Below are 22,358 nucleotides of genomic sequence, written 5' to 3' on the forward strand. Positions count from 1 at the left end.
CTAAAATGGCTACTTTCTTTTTGTTGCTGTCTCTGAATAATTACTGGTGAGTAAAATTGCTCCTTCTCCCCCCAACTGCTTCTCAGTCCAGTCCCACCCCCACCATTCAGCTGCTCTCAAAAGCTTTAATTACTGCATTGACCCGTGTATAAGTCGACCCATGTTTTCAGGATCAATTTTTAGGCATTAATTTTTCAACTTATTCACAAGTATATGCGGTAAATCAGTAGGGTCTAAAATGGCATGCCATGGTTACAGCCATAGCTACCCAATCAGAAATTTCCTTCAAAACTATACTACATAAGAACAGCCCCACTGGATCAGAGCATAGGCCTGAGGTATTCAATCTGTGTGTCCCACCTACCTAGGGAGGTGTGGCTAGCCGATAGGGTGTCCTGAGTCATCTGGGGAGAGAGGTAGCCACAGTTGCTCTGCTCAGCTGCAGGCGCTGCCTCCTGATTTGCTGCTTTTCCGAGGCTGAGAAAGAGGTGGGTGGGGCAGCGTGAGGTGAGTGGGGCAGTGTGAAACATGTTGGGGGGAGGTGGGAGAGAAAGCTAGCTGGGTAGCTGCTGAGGTGCTGCATCTCATCATGGAGCTCTCTCTATGTGTAATCTTGCCCCAAGGACTACATTTCCCAGTGTGCCCCTCACCCTGGGCATCGTGGGATTGATCAAGGCTGAAGAAGAGGAGAAGAGTGCGGAGGTGCTGCATCTCATCAGCACAGGGTGCGCTCCTGGCAGGCTTCAAACTGGGACGGTAGAGTAAGTTTTGCTCCCAGGGACGTCCTGAGGCATCTGGGGGAGAGAGGTGGGCACAGCTGCTCAGCTTTTCTGTGCCAATGAACAAGGTGGGTGCAGCAGCGTGGGGTGGGCGTGTGAAACATGGTGGAGGGGAGGTGGGAGTGAAGGCTGGCTGGGCAGCAGCAGAGGTGCTGCATCTCATCAGCACATGGCGCGCTCCTGGCAGGCTTCAAACTGGGAGGGAAGAGCAGCTCAGCGAAGGAGGGAGCCAGCCTACTCTTAGTGGGGGGATGTCCAAATGCCCCAGCCTGCATTCCTCCATCTTGCCTGGGGGGAATGGGGTAGCATCTGCATCTGCTGGGGTGTATGTGTGTGAGTAGCCCCCATCTACTTTGGGGTGAGTTGTAATCTTGCTCTGTGTGGCTGCAATCCTTTCTACACTTTCCTGGGAGTAAGCCCCATTGACTCAAATGGAACTTACTTCTGAGCAGATCTACATAGGCTTGGGGTCTGTTTCAGCTTAACCAAGGATTCTCACCTTTCTCTTTTTCCTCCCCCTTCCAAAAAGAAAAAAAGCCACTCTTGATGGCTTTGTCTCTGTTGGCTGCTATTGTAAGACAAAAAGCACAATCCTAGCTAGGGCTACTCAGAAGTAAGTCCTATTGTGTTCAATGGGACTTACTCCCAGGAAAGTGAATTTACGATTGCAGCCAAACAGTCTCTAGGTTTCAATTTGCATCAGTTTGCAATTAGCAGATACACACAAAACAAAGTCTTCCCCTCCCCCAGCAAATTCATCACTTCCCCCCTCCCATTCCCAAACCCTCCAGGTGTGCTACTAACAAACTCAGGGCACAATCCTAACCAGGTCTACTCAGAAGTAAGTCCTATTTTGTTCCATGGGGCTTACTCTCAGATAAGTGTCATTAAGATTGCAGCCTCAGAGTGCTGGCAGCTGTCTTTTTTTTGTTTCTAGTGTATAATTATAACACCTTCATCCCCATTTTGGGGGTAACTGAGGTGAGAAGTTGTAATGGGGAGCGGTGGCCAATGGACACAAAGATCAGGGGAATGCGCGAGCTGGAAAAGTTCAAGAACCACTGCCATAGGCCCATCTAGTGCAGCTTCCTGTATCTCACAGCGGCCCACCAAATGCCCCAGGGAGCACACCAGATAACAGACCTGCATCCTGGTGCCCTCCCTTGCATCTGGCTTTCTGACATAACCCATTTCTAAAATCAGGAGGTTGCACATACACATCATGGCTTGTAACCCGTAATGGATTTTTCTTCCAGAAAAATGGATTTTTCTTCCAGAAACTTGTCCAATCCCCTTTTAAAGGCATCCAGGCCAGGTGCCATCACCACATCCTGTAGCGAAGAGTTCCACAGACCAACCACACGCTGAGTAAAGAAATATTTTCTTTTGTCTGTCCGAACTCTCCCAACACTCAATTTTAGTGGATGTCCCCTGGTTTTGGTGTTATGTGAGAGTGTAAAGAGCATTTCTCTATCCACTTTATCCTTCCTGTGCATAATTTTGTATGTCTCAATCATGTCCCCTGAGGTGCCTCTTTTCTAGGCTGAAGAGGCCCAAACGCCGTAGCCTTTCCTCATAAGGCGCAATATTTGCGCAATATTTTGCAGGAAAAAAATCGATCGTATTCGTCGCGACTTAGATGCCACATTGACAATGTCTAACGATGTCCCCTTGGCAACTGCTTGTCCAGTGTTGTGGGATTCTTTTCAGCTTGTGCAGCCTGAGGATGTGGACAGACACCTTTGGAGTGTGAGGCCATCTGCCTGCCTGTTTGACCCTTGCCCAGCTTGGCTGATAAGAGCTGCCCGGGGTGGACTGGCTGAGTGGACAGGGAGGGTGGTAAACTCTTCCTTGATGGAGAGGACATTGCCATGTGGTTCGCCCCCTCCTGAAGAAGCCCTCCCTGGATCCCACTGTGTTAGATAACTACCAGCCAGTCTCTAACATCCCGTTTCTGGGCAAGGTAATTGAACGGGTGGTGGCGGCCCAACTCCAGAGGGTCTTGGATGAACTGGATTATCTGGATCCTTTTCAATCTGGTTTCAGGACGGGCTTTGGGACAGAAACTGCATTGGTCACCTTGGTGAATGACCTACGCCGGGGACTGGACAGGGGGAGTGCGTCCCTATTGGTCCTGCTGGACCTCTCAGCAGCTTTCGATACCATCGACCATGGTATCCTTCTGGGCCGACTGGCCGAGTTGGGAGTTGGAGGCTGTTTTGCAGTGGTTCCGCTCCTACTTGGAGGGTTGGTTCCAGATGGTGGTGCTGGGGGATGCCTGTTCAACACCCTGGCCTTTGAGATGTGGGGTGCCGCAGGGCTCAATACTGTCCCCCACGCTATTTAATATCTACATGAAACCGCTGGGAGAGGTCATCCGGGGGTTTGGAGCGGGGTGTCATCAATATGCTGACATCCAGCTCTAGCTCTCCTTTCCTCCAGACTCCAGGGTGGCAGTTGAGGGCCTGGAGAGCTGTCTGGAAGCAATGAGGATCTGGATGGGGGCTAACAAGCTGAAATTAAATCCGGATAAGACAGAGGCTCTCCTGGTTCGGAAACCCTTGATGCAGGTGCTGGACTATCGGCTTGCGCTGAATGGGGTTGCACTCCCTCTGAAGGAGCAGGTCCGCAGCTTGGGGGTCCACCTGGACTTGCAGCTGCTCCTGGATTCCCAGGTGGCGGTTGTGGCTAGGGGGGCCTTCGCTCAGCTTCAGCTGGTGCGCCAGCTGCAGCCATACTTGGATCTTGCAGACCTGGCCACGGTGATCCATGCCATGGTGACATCGAGGTTAGATTATTGTAACGTGCTTTATGTGGGGCTGCCCCTGAAGACGGTTTGGAAACTGCAATTAGTGCAGAATGCAGTGGCCCATGTGGTTACTGGAGGTAGGCAGTTTGACTGTCAGCCCACTTCTCCAGGGGCTACATTGGCTGCCCATTCGTTTCTGGGCCCAATTCAAGGTGCTGGTTTTGACCTTTAAAGCCCTATACTGCTCTGGGCCAGGGTATCTTAGAGATCGCCTACTTCCGTACAATCCGGCTCGTCCTCTTAGATAATCAGAGAAGGTCTTTTTACAAGTGCCGCCGCCTAAGGAGGTATGTGGGGTGGCGGCAAGAAACAGCCTTCTCAGTAGTGGCACCAATGTTATGGAACTCCCTTCCCCTTGACTTGAGAATGGCTCCCTCTCTTGAGACTTTTTGGCGAGGCCTGAACACTCTTCTGTTTAAACAAGCCTTCTGAGTTCATGGCCTTTTTAACATCTTTTTACATCTTTTCGTATTTTTTACTGGCATGATTCCTTATGATCTGCTGCTATATGCTCTTTTTTACCTGACTTCTTATCTGACTACTGTTTTTATCATATCTATCAATGTGTTATTATGTTTTTACTTGTATGCTAAATTATGTTTTAATCTGTTTTTAACTGTTGTAAGCTGCCCTGGGTCCCTTTGGGGAGAAGGGCGGGGTATAAATAGTTATTATTATTATTATTATTAAGGAAGGTGCCCCAGCCCAGTAATCATCTTAGTGACTCTCTTTTGCATCTTTTCCATTTCCACTATGTCCTTTTTGAGATGTGGCGACCAGAACTGGATGCAATACTCCAGGTGTGGCCTTACCATTGATTTGTACAATGGCATTATAATATAGCTGTTTTGTTCTCAATACCTTTTCTAATGATCCCAAGCATAGAATTGGCCTTCTTCACTGCCACCGCACATTGGGTCGACACTTTCATCGACCTGTCCACCACCACCCCAAGATCTCTCTCCTGATCTGTCACAGACAGCTCAGAACCCATTAGCCTATATGTGGTTTTGATTTTTTGTCCCAATGTGCATGACTTTACACTTACACTTTACACTTACTGAATGAAGGTATTACTTATTGTAGCTCACCTTACATTTTTCCTTTGCAAAAGTGTTTTGCAAAGTTGCCTTAATTCATAACACCCTATTGTTCTTACAAATACAAGTGGAGCCTATTTATCTGCATTTGTTCTGTTCTATGACTAGGCGCAATTAACAAAAACGCGTTGTGCTAAATTCCATAGAGTTACAAAAATATGCTGCAGCCTGACACTTCCAGATGGAAACTAAGGCAGCTGTTATCAATCCCCTCCCCTCCGCCTCCCCTGCTCCATACTCAGCCTTCCCGCTGCCAGCCCTCCCGCTTCTTTCACAGTTGGGATGCTGAGCTTTTAATAGTCCAGTCTTTTGCATTTCTACTCAGAAGTAGAAACTTACTTACACTTCCTCCCAGGAAAGTGTGGAGAGGATTGTAGCCTTGCTGGGCTGTTTTGTTTCTGTAGGCTGGAGAGCTTGCACCATTGGGGGGGGGGGGGGAATTTGGCAAACACTCCCTGGGTTTTTCAAAGCAATCCCCTCTGTTGCTACCGCACCTGCCCCTGTGTGTGTGTGTGTGTGTGTGTGTGTGTGTGTGTGTGTGTGTGTGTGTGAGAGAGAGAGAGAGAGAGCTCACGCGTGTGTGCAGGAGATCAAGCTCCACCTTGCTGCACATGCTCTGGCTACAGAGGTTTTCCACCCCCTCTTCAGCCTCTTTGCTGGCTCAGGGGCTCCAAGAGTGTTACTGTTCCTTGGCAAGAGGAACCTCTTCCATGGTCCCAGGGCTATTTCCCTGCCTGGGTGAGGTGGAGTCTTTTTGCAGTGTTTTGGGTTGCCTGGAAACTGAGCAGAGGCCAGCGCAGGGCAAAGGAGTGTGTGACTTTCAGTTCTGCCACCCCATTCACTTTGAGACAAATCCGTAAATAAAAAATCTGTTAATAGCTTGTACCTGTATGTTATTTGAGACATTTGGGGGGGGGGAATCGCTATTCTCTTTAAAAGCTTAGTTTCCAATTACATCACTGAGTGATTAGCCATTTGCTAATTAGGTCTTAATACAAAGAACAGTGTTACTAGCACTGCATGCCTAAAGTGGATTTTTGGACCACAGCCATAGTCATTTATAGATTTATTCCTTCCAGCTGTCTTGTGACATTTATTTCTGCTATCATACGAGGGTCGCCCAGAAAGTAATGCACCACATTTTTTTTCTCAGCCTCCAGTAATGGTACAAATGTGAATCTTTAGATATACATTATTTGAATTTTCAGGAGTGCGCACACAAATTTTTGGTTTCTTCAGATAGCGTAGCTGCAGCAGTGTTTCGAAATGGCGTCTGTAAGTGATGTATGTTACAAGCAGCGTGTCGTCATTGAATTTCTCACTGCGGAGAAAGAAACTGTTGGGAACATTCACAAACGTTTGTGTACAGTTTATGGAGAATCTGCAGTCGACAGAAGTATGGTTAGTCGCTGGGAACAGAGGGTGAGGCTATTAGAAGGCGGTTCGGCAGAGCTCCAAGATTTGCAGCGTTCAGGGCGGCCATCCACGGCTGTCACACCTGACAAGACAAAGTTTGCTGATGTGCTCATTCGCGAGGACCGACGCATAATGACTAGGCAGTTGGCGCTGAAGCTGTCAATCAGCAAAGGAAGTGTGGATGCAATCATCCGTGCTCTTGATTACTCAAAAGTGTGTGCACGATGGATTCCGCGCTGTCTTATAGTGAACCACAAATCTCTCAGAAAAAACATTTCTTCTGAGTTGCTGAAACATTTTGAAGATGAGGGGGAAGCGTTCTTGTCCAGGATTGTGACAGGTGATGAAACCTGGGTTCACCATTTTGAGCCCAAAACAAAACGACAGTCGATGGAATGGTGTCATCCTCAATCTCCACAGAAGAAAAAATTCAAAGCAACTGCTTCCGCCGGTAAGGTCATGATCACTGTGTTTTGGGACTGTGAGGGCGTCATACTCATTGATGTGATGCCAAGAGGCAGCACCATTAATTCTGAAGCTTATGTGAAGACATTAACCAAACTCAAGAATTGCTTCCAGCGACTTTGGCGCCATAACAACCCAGGTGAATGTTTGATTCAACATGATAATGCTCGGCCTCACACAAGTTTGAGGACTTCGGAACACATCACTAAACAGGATTGGACTGTGTTACCCCATCCACCCTACAGCCCTGACCTAGCTCCCTCAGACTTCTACTTGTTTGAGCCATTAAAGGATGCCATTCGCGGAAGACATTTTGAGGATGATGAAGAGGTGATTCGCACAGTGCAGAAATGGCTTCGTGACCAGAACAAGGAGTGGTACCGACAGGGCATACATGCCCTTGTGTCTCGCTGGAGGAAGGCCATAGAACCTGACGGAGATTACGTGGAAAAATAGGGAGTGTAGAAGAAACAACATTCTTTCTTGTGTGTAAGTTTCATTGTGTTCAATAAATAATTGTTGAAGAAAAAAAATGTGGTGCATTACTTTCTGGGGGACCCTCGTATGTTGCCACTCTGCTAACTGCATTCTAACTATTATGCAATGCAAATTATGTATGCAAATTTCAGCTATATTTTATTCTTTACACTGCAATCCTTTTGGAGTGCTGTACTTGATAGCACTAACCCTTTTTCATTCCATTTCAACTGGTCTTCACTGTTCTCTCAATTTAAACAAATTGTGACAAAGCAAAATACTCGGGAGTAAATCAGCCACATAATTACGATATGGTTTACACAGCAACGTGTCACAAACTAGTCTACCCAGCCCCATTCCAAAAGGAAATTTAGAAAGCAGTTTGGAAATGCAGCGTTGATAGCTGCTTAGTGTAAAGAAAGTAGTCCACCACGTAGGTATATATGTTTCTGGGAATTTCTGATAAACAATACAGTGAGATTCAAAAGTTCAGTTTGCAGATTGTTTCAATAAAATGCCCAAGTAGTCATCAGTCAAGACTGTAGACTATTTTATTGTAGCTATCTAAGGCAAAATCCACTCCAAGTTACCCACACATGTAGAGAGATCAATAGATGCCCTTTCTCTACTTGATACAAGCTCAAGCAACTTACAGCAAGGCAAGATGGAGATTCCAGGGCACATATGGGCACTTTTATCATGGGGAACAGGATTAAGAGTTCTACAAAGCCCTATAGGACTCTCTTAACATATGGGTAAGTTGCACCGATGTCGTGCTCCTCAACTGTTAACTACCAAATGCCTAAGATTGATTCAATTTCAAGTCTGAAACTGATCTTTGTGTATAACTCAGCATTTGACACTGTTTAGAAATCTAAGGGTTTTATGACACACTAATTTCCTTGAAGAAAAAACCCACACACACCATTACTATTGTGTTGGTACAATGGAATATTAATATCCAATCATAATAAGAATGCACAGTCTGCTGTGACTAATGCAGGAGTAGATTTTTGAAAGAAAATGTATATATTAATGGAATTGTTTTCTCACAAGGAATTGAAAAAACCATAATTTTTTTTTAGGATTTAGAGACCTTTATGGGCATTAACTCATCTCATAAAATTTGATCTTAGCATCTTGATAGGTACCAAGTTTGTCAAGCAAGAAATTCCATTGTCTTTTCTGTGTACACACGCAAACACTTTTTTACGTATGTTTATAAGTTATCAAACATATTGGAAAAGACACCATGCTTGGATAGGGATAGTTGCTCTCTCCCTGCTAAATATGAGAGGTTATCACTATAAAAGGTACCCCTTTGCCAGTTAGTAGGGGTGCCCTGCTGATGAATCAAGTCAAAGTTTCATCCAGCATTCTGTTTGCAACACTGGCTCACTGGAGTCTTTGGAAGCTTATAAACAGGGAATGCAAGCTGTGGCTACCCCTATTTTGCCCCTAGCATCTGGTACTCAAAGAGTTATACAGCCACTCCTCACAGAAATTCTATTTAGCTATCATATAACCATCACGAGACGCAATCACAACAGAAATATATACTGCATGTTACCTATGCTGTAGTCTGGAAAATACAAAGGCAATGGCTCACAGCATCCTGTATTTGGACGAAGAAGTTCCCATACAATTTCACTAAGGAGGACCACTGTCACATTTCTCTCAGTCTGCAAGGGAAAATGGAGGAGAAGTTGGTGGAGAATAAGGAGGAAAGGTGACCTTATTTTTACATTTTTAGTCACAGAAAAGCTTGTTAAGATTGTTTTTACGGAAATACGAGAATTCACCTGATTCAGCATTTATTGCAAATTATCTACATAATCATAATACCCTAGGAAGTCTAATCAAGCAGCTAATGCATCTGCTGGTTTTAAAAACAAATTATCAGGATACCTCTACTTCTCTTCACTATTACATTTAAGCAGCATAGTATTACACATCTTAATTGTCAGGGAGGGCAACTTGGTTTTAGCTGGAAAAGCAAGATACTTAAATTATTGAAACCTTAGCAGAGTCAGTGCACAGCAATTAGGTTACGGCTTCTTTTAGTAAGGCACAAGACTTTCATGATATAATGTTTTCAGTCTCCAGCTCCACCTTCCCTTCCTCTCTTTTGCTGGTGTGCATTTCTTCTTTCCATTCTAGACTGGCTAGGGGTGCCCAAACCCCGGCCCGGGGGCCACTTGCGACCCTCAGGGACTCACAATCCGGCCTCCAATGAGCATGTGGCCCTCTGGAGACTTGCTGGAGCCCATGCTGGCCTGACACAATTGCTCTCAGCGTGAAGATGACTGTTTGACCTCTTGCATGAGCAGTGGGAAAAGTGTTCCCTCCACTGCTTGCTGTTTCACATCTGTGATGCAGCAGTGGCAGTGAAGGAAAGGCTAACCTTGCTTTGTGCAAGGACATTTATAGGCCTTGAGCTATTGCAAGACCTTCATTCATTCATACAAGTTCCATCTCTAATATATTTGTTTATGTAAATTTATTCAAATTTGAAATGTAAATTAATTTGGCCCCTGACACAGTGTCAGAGAGATGATGTGGCCCTCCTGCCAAAAAGTTTGGACACCCCTGGGCTAAAACACTGGTTCCCAACCCATGGTCCAGGGACCACAGGTGGTCCACGAGACCCTGAGAAGTGGACCGCGAGGTCTCAGGGAAAAAAATCACTTTTGATCACTTCCAGTATCTCTCTGAGCAAGCAGTCCCCCATGGACCACCACAGAGCGCAGAGAACGGACCACCTGTAGCTAGCAGCAAAAGCAGAAAACTACAAATCTTCCCTATAAATAATAAATCTCTAATAATATTTTCAAATTACAGACAGCCCGCGTTACCCGCAAGTTTGGCTTCTGCGGATTTCTTTGCCTGTGGGTCCCTGATGTGGGCCAACCGGAAGCCTCTGGAGATGAGGGGAGCAGTGCTCCTCTTGCCTCTGGAAGCTCTTCTGAAGCCCACAGAGGCTGTGCATGTCTGCCTGCAGCCTCTGCGGGCTTCAGAAGAGTCTCTGAATTGACTGGAGCTCAGCAACTGTGGGGTTTAGGGGGGAGTGAAAACTGCAGGTTTTGAAACTGCAGTGAAACTGCAGTGAGGGAGTGAAAACTGCAGTTTTCCTTATCTGCAGAGGTTCTGGGAATTGAATCCCCATGGATAATGAGAGCTGCCTGCATTACAAATTTAAATGTATTTTTTGTGAGCAAGGGTGGGGGATTGCATGCGGTTCATGACAATTCCAACTTTTGCCTCAGTGGTCCACGGTTTCCCAAAGGTTGGGAACCACTGGGCTAGAACCAAAATTTAAAACTGCATCTGGCTTGTGGTTGGTCACAGTATAAATTGCCACGATCTTAAAATATCTATTGCTGGAAGTTGCAGAGTGGCAAAGGCTGAAGCATGTGTTGTGTTCCTTCAGTAAAGCAGAAAATTCATGAAGCAACCCAAAAAGTGCTTCCATCCTCAGCAGCTCCTTCTAAAAGTAGAAGGCACATTCTTCTCATAGGAAGGGTCCTTGTGCAAGTTCATGGAAAAAGCTTCCATTTGTGAAAAGAGTTTCCAGCACTGGAAACGCCAGTTGGATTGTCACCCTATGGCTTGAAAAATCAGTTTTAGGTAATGTAGCTCATCTCTAATTATTGTTAGCTTCAATGCAAATATAAAGTTAAGCAAAGGCAAATTTGCTTGCAAAGGAGAATAGGAGGGACGGAGAAGGAGGAAGATTGGAAACCATGTCCAAACTGAACCTTAATCAACATTTCTGTGCTTTATGGAAAAAAAGCATGACGTGCTTCTGTCTTTGAAAACTGGCTACTCATACATTCTACCAATGAACCATTTGGGAAAGCAACTATTTACACAAAAGCTAGCTCTACTAAAAACAGGGATTATTTTAGCTATCACAAACCCAAGTTCCCATAACAAAATCAAAGCAGTTTGGCTTTAGAAACTAACAAAGTGCAAATTTACAAACATTTTGACATATCAAACTACAGTGATCAATAAAATCTTTCCCAGTCTTCCAGGGGTCTCAACCGTGGAAAATTTAAAACAGGCCCTCAAGATTTCAAACTGGCATGCATTTTCTCAGTAGTCCATATGTCCTAATGTGTTCAGTCAAAAGGGTTACTCTTTTTTAAAGGCTAACAGGCAGTCATCAGGCTTTGAGGTACCGGGAGTATACAGCTACCAGAGTACACAAAAAATTGATTTTCACAGATGCAGGTTATTCACTTTCAACACCTATCCTTGTCTTGATAAAATCCAGGCAACATACATAGATTCTCCTGTTAAAGATCAGTGGAAAGTATCAAGATTTCTGGAATGCTAAAGACAGCTAAGAACTGCAGAGTTTGGAGCTACCTCAGTAGGAAATTGGGGAGTCCAACACTGGCTCCCTACAACTGGCAAAGTGGGTTAAAACTCTGGATTACCCAGGCCTGGTATAAATATCAAGGGTCTGGCCTTTTTGCCCTACCTAATCAAGAGATCAGTACATTTTGTATGCTGCACTTTGGGCTTCAGCTTCTGCCTCCCGCCACTGGCATCAGGGATGCTAACCAGAAGAAGCACAAATCCCTCAGATCTCTATTAGACTACAGCTTCTTACAGCCTTGACCTGACCTCATCCATCATCCATCCACCCCCATCAAAAGATGATACAAAATGCAAATTGACTGCTTTACACTCAGGGAACTGTACAGAGATAAAACAAAGAAAGGAATAAAACAAAGAAAGCTTTTAAACATTCTTATCTTGCCTACCAGAATTTGAAGGTGGTAGCCCCAATCCAGCAACTGCAGTAAGGACTTTCCTCACTGATGGTAATGGAACAGATTATGTTTTCTCTGCCTACCCACCATAGCAATACACGCACACATGGTTCCCTGCATCAGGGTCAAATGTTTTAGCCTCTTTTGCCCATTTTTAATTATTCATAATCACATCAAAAATCATAGCTACATAAAGATCTTCCCTTACTGCAGCATCAAGTGCCAGAGATTTGCAAGCACGATATCTATAATCATTCTCCCTCAAAGGAAAGTTGGGCAGCTGGTTTATTTTTCACCACACCTTGCTCTATCTGTTGGCAAGGTATTAGAATAATGCAATAGGCTCCTCTAAACCACTTCAATTGCTCCAAAAGCCATCATCAATCCAAAACAAACCAGATTTCTCCCTGAAGCCCAAGTCTCACATTTGTTACACTGTTTCATCAGATTATTGCAAAGAAAACACATGTAGGTGCCAAACCAAGCGACATCGCCATTCTCAGTTCCAGTTTGCTACCAAGATGAAAATACATTGACAAAGATTTACCGGCACACTTTGTCAGCTTCCTGAGTACACTACAAAGTAGCAGGAACAGTGACCCTGATGTGTTGTGAACTAGTATCTTGGATGCTCCAGAAGCACGTACTTAATCTTCGTGCCCCCCAAAACAAAATGGGGTCAACCCAATGAAACAATGTGAAGCAGCTGCTTTAAGCAACATGTTTCAAGGCAGAAAAGGAGTGGTCATGTTCTTGCCTGCAAAATATATTCCCTCATTGATTCAAAGTGCAGCATATAAATACATGCCTTCCTCAACTGGTACTCCACTTGCTCTGTTAAATATTTTCTCTGTGCTGAATAATGGCACTGAAGCTTACTACACTTCTGGAATCCTACTTGTCTCTACTGTCTTGTTCACACATTCACACTTTGCCCCACCAATTTATATTTTTGGCTGTTTCTTCTGGACAAATGCTTTGACTCAGACCCCAATTCTGAATTGCATTTTGAATTAAGTGTATCAACTTCACCCTGGCCAAAGATCAGACTCAATCAGAAGACATTACAGCATCTCCCTGAATGGCTGAGAATGGCGAGCCCTTGCAGCAGCTGACAAGCCGAGCGATTCCACCTGCTCTTGGTGTGAGCAAGAAGCATCTTGGCTGCCCTCCAAGTGAGAGATGGAGCTGCTTGTCAGCCTGCGTGGGAGAACTGGAGGCCAGAAGTGAGACCAAACCAGGAAGATCCATTCTGAAATGTTGTTGGTTCTTGAAAGAGAGAACTTCTATGATTGTAAAAATCCCTTTGAGGGATTTAGAAATGCTGGCCTATGTAAACCGCCTTGAATAAAGTCAGAGGAGTAATGCGATGACCAGAAAGGCAGTATATAAATACCGAGATAGTATTATCATTATTTTTATCTTTTTGTATAATGGCTCTAAAATTATCTGCTAAACCAAACTGTGGAAAAAGCTGACCCAGCAGAACACAAGAGAAGTTCCTTCATGTTAAGGAACTAATGGGACCAGGTTCAGAGGTTATTTTTCAGGCCTGGAGCACGAAAACATCTCAAGAAAGTGAGAGCACAACTGACATGCATTAAACAAACCTTGATGTGAACCTTACACTGGCTAGAAGACTGCAATGCAAACTGAAGCATGATCTTCTCCAGAACTGTACAATGATGAAGAACGTAACAATCAGTTCCGGCAGTGACCTCGGAAGAGATCTTTCACTTCTTTGGAAAACAATTTTAAATTACTATGTTTCATTTTAAAAAGAAGAATAAGGGAATTCTGGAAGAAGCGAATTATTTTGAACTCTTTCATTTCCTGTTTCAGGCCAGGCTACAGGGGGAAGACAGCCTTGGTTGCCTTGATTGATGACCTGCACTGAAGACTAAACGGGGATTGTATCTGTTGATCCTATTGGACCTCTCAGCAGCCTTCAACACCATTGACCATGGTGTCCTGGAACAGATTACTGGGTTGGTGCCTGGAAGTACTGTTTTGCTATAGTTCTGCTCCTTTTTGGCAGATCAGCCACAGATGGCAATTCTAGGGGATACCCATATGTGGACCTTAAACAACTTACTCTTGTATATACGGTGTGACCTCAGCATCTGCGGGGGGTTCCATTCCAGGATCCACGGTGGGACTCTTAGAGGACCTCTGAACGTGACCAAAAGGTGTCCTCCGGTCTCGTCCAAAGGTGCTCTGAGACAACGGGAGGCTGTGCGCAGCCTCCCTGTGTCTCCAAAGGCCTATCTGAGGCCTCCAAGATGCAGTTCCAGCGTTCAGAAAAACCAGAAGTGTGTCTTAGAGGTCTCAAGCAGGCCCTCGCCCTCACTGCATCTCAGAAAGCCTCTCAGACACTACAGGCATACACCTCCTGTCACATCCAGGAGGTCATTTCGTTCCCACAGCACAGAGTAAGAATCTGCAGTTAGTCAAATCCTCGGGTTCCAAATCCACGGATGAACAGGACCAACCTGTATGTGGGAAGGGGAGTTGGTCACTTTTGCAGACTTATTCACAACATCGGGCCAGAACACAATTTAATAAAATGTTGAAGTTGCCTTATACCAAGTCAGCCCATCTAGTTTAGTATTGTCTACTCTGGCAAAAACTCTGCAAAGTTTTAGACAATAGTCCTTCCCAGCTAAACCTAGAGATGCCAGAGATGGAACCTGGGACCTTCTGCATACAAAGGTTCCCAAGATTGTACTTGGGACTTTCTGCAATTTGCTCTACCACTGAGCTACAGTCCTTTTTCAAGGTCCTTGTTCCAAGAGCAAGGCACTACTTACTAAATGCAAATCAAAGCACAGGGTATCAGAAGACTAAACTTGCCGGTACTAAAGTTGTGGTATCAATTTGAAGTCTGCTAAAATTACAACTTATAGAAAACACATAGCTGAGTTTTTTTTATTTATCATGTATTGCTTCTGAAATTGGATAATTAAGCCAATATGTTACAGATGTTTCATAAGTGCTACTATAACAAAAAAGTTGAAGGTAAGATCCCCTGGCTCATTTGCTTACCAGTTCTTGAAGTCGAAGAAAACCTGGCAGGATGTTTGCTTCCATGTCCCTGAGCTGCTCAGCATTATCCAAAACCTTTAAAAAAAGGGAGAATTGTATCACGCAAAAGTAAATTATTCTATTAATTCATAAGTAATTTAGAACATTCTCTATTTTCATAGTCAGAAATGTGTTTTAGTAACACCAAGAGATAGCAAATTACCACCTCCTTCTGGAGTAGAATTACCTCAATTTTTTCAGTAACAAAGTAATTCAGCAATAAAGTAATTTATTATTTCAGTAATAAAACAATCAATTCAAAAGTAGAAACCTTTCAAAGGCAGCAGCAACTAACAACGCAATCCAATTCATGTTTACTCAGAAGTAAATTCCACTGTTGCCCTTGAGCCCACAAAGGCAGTGAGAGGTTTGTTACCTGGCGTGCCCTGATCCACTAACATGAGGACGCTGAGGGAAGGTCTAGCAGAAACCGTATTGTATTGGCAACCTTCAGTCTCGAAAGACTATGGTATCGCGCTCTGAAAGGTGGTTCTGGCACAGCGTCTAGTGTGGCTGAAAAGGCCAATCCGGGAGTGACAATCCCTTCCACACCGGGAGCAAGTGCAGTCTGTCCCTGGTCTGTCTCCCTGGCTATGGGCCTTCCTTCTTTGCCTCTTAGCCTCAGACTGTTGGCAAAGTGTCTCTTCTAGCAGAAAACAACTGTCTAGCAGAAAACAACTGGTTTATTGCTGGAACCAAAGCAAGGCAGCAAGGAGGCCAGTTGCCTCAGATCATGCACAAGTGCCAGCTGGATGAAGCCAGCCTTTTATACTCAGTTCAAAGCAATAAGTTCAACAGGCAAGAAGTTCAGTAAATTTCCATCCCTGCCTCACTTGAACATCCCCTTTACCCCTCCTGTTAGTTGTTGCTTTTGCAAGATAATGTAAACCGGCTCTGTCTGATCTTCAAGGACCAAGGTACTGGGGAACTGGGACTTAAAGTATTAAGTGATGGCATGAAGGCTAAAGGTCTGGAAGCTTGCTCCTGAGGCTAAATTATTAATATTACAAAAACACTGGGTGAGGGGTGGCACACAGCTTTTTGCTAACAAGCATTTTAGGAACAGAGGCAGTCAGAGCTGATGTTAAAATGACATTACTTTGGCCAGAGTTTAGTGACAGCTCTTGGCTCATGGCATCACCACTGAGGCTTATTCCCAGAAAAGTATGTTTAGGATTACAACCTAAAATATTTGCATTTTCTCCCACAAATGTTGCAGGGTACATTGTCGGGAAATTATTTTGATAATTATTTTGGTAAGAGAGCTTCATGCAAGACAAATGCTTACATACTCCCCTAAAGCCACCAGTTTCATTTCAATTATCCATTATTTTTAACTGGAATAAAATTATTCCACAGACTTGTATTATAAATTTTTTATTAAATACTATTACTATTATATACTATATTTATTATATGTTATGATATTATATACTTCTATTATATACGTACTTTTATTTGTGTGCATTTCATTATGTCTATTTCATACTAAAAATAGTTTTTTGAAGTGTTTTTTATACTATCATGTCAAATTCCATACTATGCAAAAACAAATAGCAAGGTTTTTGCTGCTGTTTTAAAATAAAATTACTTTGTACAATCAGGTCTTGTATTATAAATGGCATCTTTATCCAAAATGAAAAATATGATCATGACAAACTTCACTGCTAAATCAAATTTCTGAACCCATATGTTTTATATTTCACTTAGCGCGTACAAAGCACTCCATATACATTATCTCAGTAACAATTCCCAAAACTTTGTATGGTAGATCAATACATTTTCTGGGACATTTGGAACCAGAAAGATTTCCAGTGCTCTTAATCAACTGCAATACAATTTAACATGTTTATTTTACTTAATAAATGAAGCAAAAAATGTCATGACAATTTTACATGCTGTATAAATATTTCAGTTGCTTTTCCAACAGCTGAAGTTATGTGAACTGAAAATTTGATTAGGAAAAATATTCAATAAAATAGACTTCTAGAATGAACCTATGAACGTTTAATTGAAAGTTAAGTCCCACCATGTTCCATAGAACTTACTCCAAGGAAAATATACATAGGATGACAACCTAAGTGTGGCCACTCAGTGATTCTCACACATTTAGCACCGGGACCCACTTTTTGGAATGATAATCTGTCAGGGCCCACCAGAAGTGATGTCATGACTGGGAGTGACATCATCAAGCAAGAAAATTTTTTGCAATCCTGCCCACAGTTACCCAGGAGTACGTCCCATTTACTATCGTTGTTAAAATAATATACATAGTAGCTTGTTAAAAGTACAGGTCTATAACATTTCCCCAACTGCAGTCACATACCATGGCAGCATCAAGTCTAATATATTAAAAATAAAATATTGGAATGAATGGGGACCCACATGAAATTGGCTCACGACCCACCTAGTGGGTCCCGACCCACAGTTTGAGAAACACTGCTCTAACCTCCCCATCCTCGTCCCAAAGGGACGAGGAGTCCCAAACCGAATGCCTCATGGCTCCTGTCGGCTTTCCCCCAGGAAAACAAGGATTCCACCTCACCACAGCTTCAAATTCAGAGCCAGAAGGGAAGGCTGGGGTTCACTTAGGTAGCAGGCAACAAAGAAGCTCAGAGCACTGCTGCTGCCTGCCACCAAAATGGCCAGTTTTACCCTTCATTTCCAACCTGGACCTGGAGAGGGAGGCAAGGATTGTGCTGAACTGGAAAATTGTGCTGAACAGGAATGAGTCCCAGCTTCTTCCCAGTTTTAGGTTGGATATGAAGGTGGGGATTTTTGTCACCCTTACTATGGGACAACAACATACAATCGAAAGGGTGGTAAGTGGATTTCTGTAAACCTGTCTGGACTGAATATGGGGGGGAGAGGAGAACAAGGATGCACAAGAATGGTTTGCTCAAGGACATCCTGGGCAAATTCATGGCAGAGGCAAAGTATGAATAAGGAATTCTGTGATTCACAGCTCAGACTCTTATCCATCACACTACATTAGTTTTTATATGTTAAGATATAACTAGATTGATGCATTATAATTCCAAACACACAAGAAAAGAAAGATGAAGGACGCATTGTTCTCAACATAGGCATAAACACAAAGTTTTATTGGCAGCATCTTTCACTGGGGAAAATGAATCATTTTGAGTCTCATGATTAATCATAATTGTTCAGTACCTGTGCTTGGATTAAGAGAAGCATTTAGCAGCCATTGCAAGAGACCAACCATTTATCTTAATTTCCCCCTAATTAATTGAGGCTGAAATACCTTACATTATTTACCAACGAAACAAAATAGAATGCATTAGTTTTGCCAGCTTGTGTGACCAGAACGTAAGTTCTTCTATCAATCTCCATTTAAAATGCCCCATGATAAATCCATAAGACACAGGTTAATACACATAAATTGATTTCCCCCCACTCTTGTCTGTCTTCATGCAAAGCAGACTGAAACCCTCAAATTTAACACTTAACTCTTCTGATTTAGCAACAATTTACCCAATACAACTGATAGTTTTGCAGCATTGAATGAAGTGCCCTGAAATTTTTAAATCTACTTTAAAGTAACTTCAAATATTACAGTAAGTAATCTTATTAAAGCAAATTGCAAAAATTGTCTCCAAAATTGGCCAGAACAAATGTTTTCCACATTGCAACTTTCTTCATGCACTGTATCTTCCAAAATCCCAGATCGCTTGTAGTACAGATCAAGGGGGTGCCTGTTTATCTGTGCATTTTATATCCATGGATCTGGCTCAATGTGGGTCCCCAGGACCCACATTGAGACAGACTTGGTTCAAACTGAACCCTCCGAAGGCAACCAGTGCCTGCAGCCTCTACAGGCTTCAGAATAGTCTTTACGGGCAAAAAAATACTACTTCTGGTTTCCCTCAGTGCTTTCCCCAGGCCTCAGAATACCTTAAAAAACATGAAAACGTCACTTCTAGTTTCCTGAGTGAAACCGGAAGTAGTATTTTTTTGCCCATAAAGGCCATTCTGAAGCCCACAGAAAGCACAGCTCTCATCACCTTTGGAAGGTTTGAGGGGCCGAAACCACAGAAATTGTTATCTGTGGTTTTCGGTATATGCGGGGGGGGGGGTGAGAACAGATCACTCACAGATACCAAGGCCCCACCCATATTTCAATATTTCAGCTGAAATTCTGCACTAAGACCATTCTAACTTTGGAAAGAGTTTTAAAAAAAATACATGGTCACATGCATAAGAGAAAGACATAGTACATCACTGGTTTTTTTTACCTTTCATGTTGGTTTCATTTACACTTACCAGGAGCAGGGGAAGTTGCTGTATTGTGGCAAGGTTCCACATTGCTACAATAAATACCCGGATCGAGAGACCACATGGGATATATTAATTGCATTGGTTTATCCCTTTTGAACAATGACTGCGCAGGAAAAACCTTAAAATTGGTTCCACACACTTGGTTCTTCCATTCAAATGTTCACATGGGAACACGTCTACTGAGCACAGGGAGAAAGGAGATCCTATTGTTAAAGCAATTGGGGTTTCTCCCTTAAAACAGAGGAAATGTTGCATCTCTGACCACTTGGGGGGGGGGCATCCATATACACAAACATATCCTGAATTGAATATGATTGGTTTCCAAAGAACTGTACAACTAGTTCCATGTACCAAACAGAGTTTTAAACAACCATTTCCTGAGCAGCAGCCTCCTTTGCCACATGGCAAATTGCTTTCGAGACTGAGTATGCAGTGTAAAGCTGCACTATACTGCACACTTATTCATGATACATAATTTTATACAAAGCCCATGGCATAATTCACAAACTGAGAATTGAATGTATTGTTACAGTAACCAATCTTCACCACTTGAATATGTTTCAACACATTCCTGCGCTTCTTTGCTCATCTCCAGGACAGACAATGTGCTTGCAGCTTGTTGAAAAGAGCGTGTCCCTCCCTTCCCACCCCTCCAAAATTACAGGTCACTCAAAATTAGCACCCCATTTTCAGTACGATATCACTTTTCCAGTTTTACTCCAAGGTCTAGAATGATATCTCTCTCTGGAATGGATCTCAATCTATTCCCACTGGATATTCCTTAACTGGGTCTTGCATTAGCTATTTTCCATACAAAGTATTACAATAATCTTTCAGCTCGCTTTCCTCCCTCCTCTATCCAGTCCTTGCAAACTACGAAGAATTACATTGTCCAATTAATTTTTCATTGCTCTTGTTATCCCTATACACTACATTACTTATTCAAATGCATTGGCAGCCTTTACAGCAAAGAAAGTAGTTTTCAATCTTGCCCCTGGACTGTAGGATTCATAAAATTAGTAGCTCTTTATTCAATTTCCCTGCCCAAAACTACAAGCTTTGTGCTAGCCTACCAAATTTTTCCCATTTACATTCTCTTTCTGGAGCTACCCTACTTAATTGCTCTACACTATAATCCCTTCTAACAATACTTGAAAGATACAGCCTCCCAGCTCATTGCTATGTACAGATTGTTTGCGCCATCCTCCTGTCCCTCTCTATTTAAAATACGCAGCAATATGGACATGCCCGATCTCGTCTGATCTCGGAAGCTAAGCAGGGTCAGGCCTGGTTAGTACTTGGAAGGGAGACCGCTTGGGAATACCGGGTGCTGTAGGCTTATACCATAGTCTTTCGAGACCGAAGGTTGCCAACCATTATGGACCCTCATTCTTGATCCCCTTTATACAGGTCCAACCTTGTTATACACTGATTTTTTATACACCGATTTGACTCAACATGAATGGCCACTCCAAATGAGAAGGAATGTGCTAAATCAGTGAGAAAGGGAAAAATGCATCCCTTTAAAATCACAATTTAAAAAACTGCTTTTCTTACTGCAGAGAAACAGTCATGCAAGCAATCATTCTATTCTTCAGCTAAACCAGGCAAATGCAGGGGGTCCTTTACATTTCTGATTGCTTACTGCCTCTCTACAAAAGTTGTTTTTAAATCACAATTGTAAAGGGACACACTTTTTTATATTTTTAAACTGCTTTTATTTAACACATTTTATGGAATCAGCAGGGAGTCCCAGAATCAAACCTCTGCAAATGCTGAGGCAAGACCTTATTCCATTAGGAGCAACTGGGTAATTCCAGGGTAAGAAACCTGGAAGCGGGTCTTTAAAATTATTTTTCTACTGTTTTTTTATCCACTGATTTTTTTATCCACTAGTGCAATGGTACTCAAACTTTGAGAGAGCTTTACTTCCTCAGTAAGCGTTTGCGGGGGAGGGGCTAGGGCAGCAACGCAATCCCCAGGATTGAGCTGCTAAGAAGGGGCAAGGGGGGGTGCTTGTCACTTACTTTTAGAAGGCAGGGCTGCAGCAGGCTGCAGGAGGTGCGGGGAGCCCTGCACAGCGCTCCCCGAGGCTTGGAACTTTCCCTGAAAGCGGGTGCAGAGCACTTCCGTTTTGCAGGAGGCGCTTTGCACCCGCTTTCAGTGAAAGTTCCAAACCTTGGGGAGCGCTGTGCAGGGCTGCATAGGGCTCCCCGCACCTCCTGCAGCCCTGCCTTCTAAAAGTAAGTGACAAGCACCCCCCCCCAATGGACGCGATCCTGGGGATTGCTTCCCTACCTCTCCCCTTCCCCCGCCCCTTAAAGGGACAGGGGAACCTTACACTAACTGGTGGGTTGCAACCCACCAGTTTGAGAACCACTGCACTAGTGGATAACGAGGGACCACATGATTGAGACATACAAAATTATGCAGGGAATGGACAGAGTGGATAGGGAGATGCTCTTTACACTCTCACATAATACCAGAACCAGGGGACATCCACTAAAATTGAGTGTTGGGCGGGTTAGGACAGACAAAAGAAAATATTTCTTTACTCAGCGTGTGGTCGGTCTGTGGAACTCCTTGCCACAGGATGTGGTGCTGGCATCTAGCCTAGACGCCTTTAAAAGGGGATTGGACAAGTTTCTGGAGGAAAAATCCATTATGGGGTACAAGCCATGATGTGTATGCGCAACCTCCTGATTTTAGAAATGGGATATGTCAGAATGCCAGATGCAGGGGAGGACACCAGGATGAGGTCTCTTGTTATCTGGTGTGCTCCCTGGGGCATTTGGTGGGCCGCTGTGAGATACAGGAAGCTGGACTAGATGGGCCTATGGCCTGATCCAGTGGGGCTGTTCTTATGTTCTTATTGTTAGGATCTCATTAAATCAGTTATTTTCAAAATGGTGTTCCTTAAACCTGTGAGACTCACTGGAGGTTCATCCAAGATTCTGTTAAGGTAGGAAATTTGGTATAATAATAATAATAATAAACAGTATTTATATACCGCTTTTCAACTAAATGTTCACAAAGCGGTTTACAGAGAAAAATCAAATAACTAAATGGCTCCCTGTCCCAAAAGGGCTCACAATCTAAAAAGATGCAAAAAATGTCCTGTCTGTAGAGTTGCAAATGTATGTCC

The 22,358-nt window shown here is 43.5% G+C and overlaps 1 protein-coding gene across 3 annotated transcripts in view; it reads right to left on the reverse strand.

Moving 5' to 3' along the window:
* Positions 1–22,358, reverse strand: part of ORC5 (origin recognition complex subunit 5) — a 106,456-nt gene that overhangs the window by 65,511 nt on the left and 18,587 nt on the right. For all 3 annotated transcript variants that reach the window (XM_066633855.1, XM_066633852.1, XM_066633856.1), the window contains exons 5-6: positions 14,876–14,950; positions 8,617–8,728 (exon numbers count right to left, since the gene is read on the reverse strand). In XM_066633855.1, the coding sequence (XP_066489952.1) occupies positions 8,617–8,728; positions 14,876–14,950 (187 nt within the window). The remainder of the gene's footprint in view (positions 1–8,616; positions 8,729–14,875; positions 14,951–22,358) is intronic.

The sequence above is a fragment of the Tiliqua scincoides genome, chromosome 7, assembly GCF_035046505.1.
Source record: "Tiliqua scincoides isolate rTilSci1 chromosome 7, rTilSci1.hap2, whole genome shotgun sequence".
In the NCBI taxonomy this organism is placed as follows: Eukaryota; Metazoa; Chordata; class Lepidosauria; order Squamata; family Scincidae; genus Tiliqua; species Tiliqua scincoides.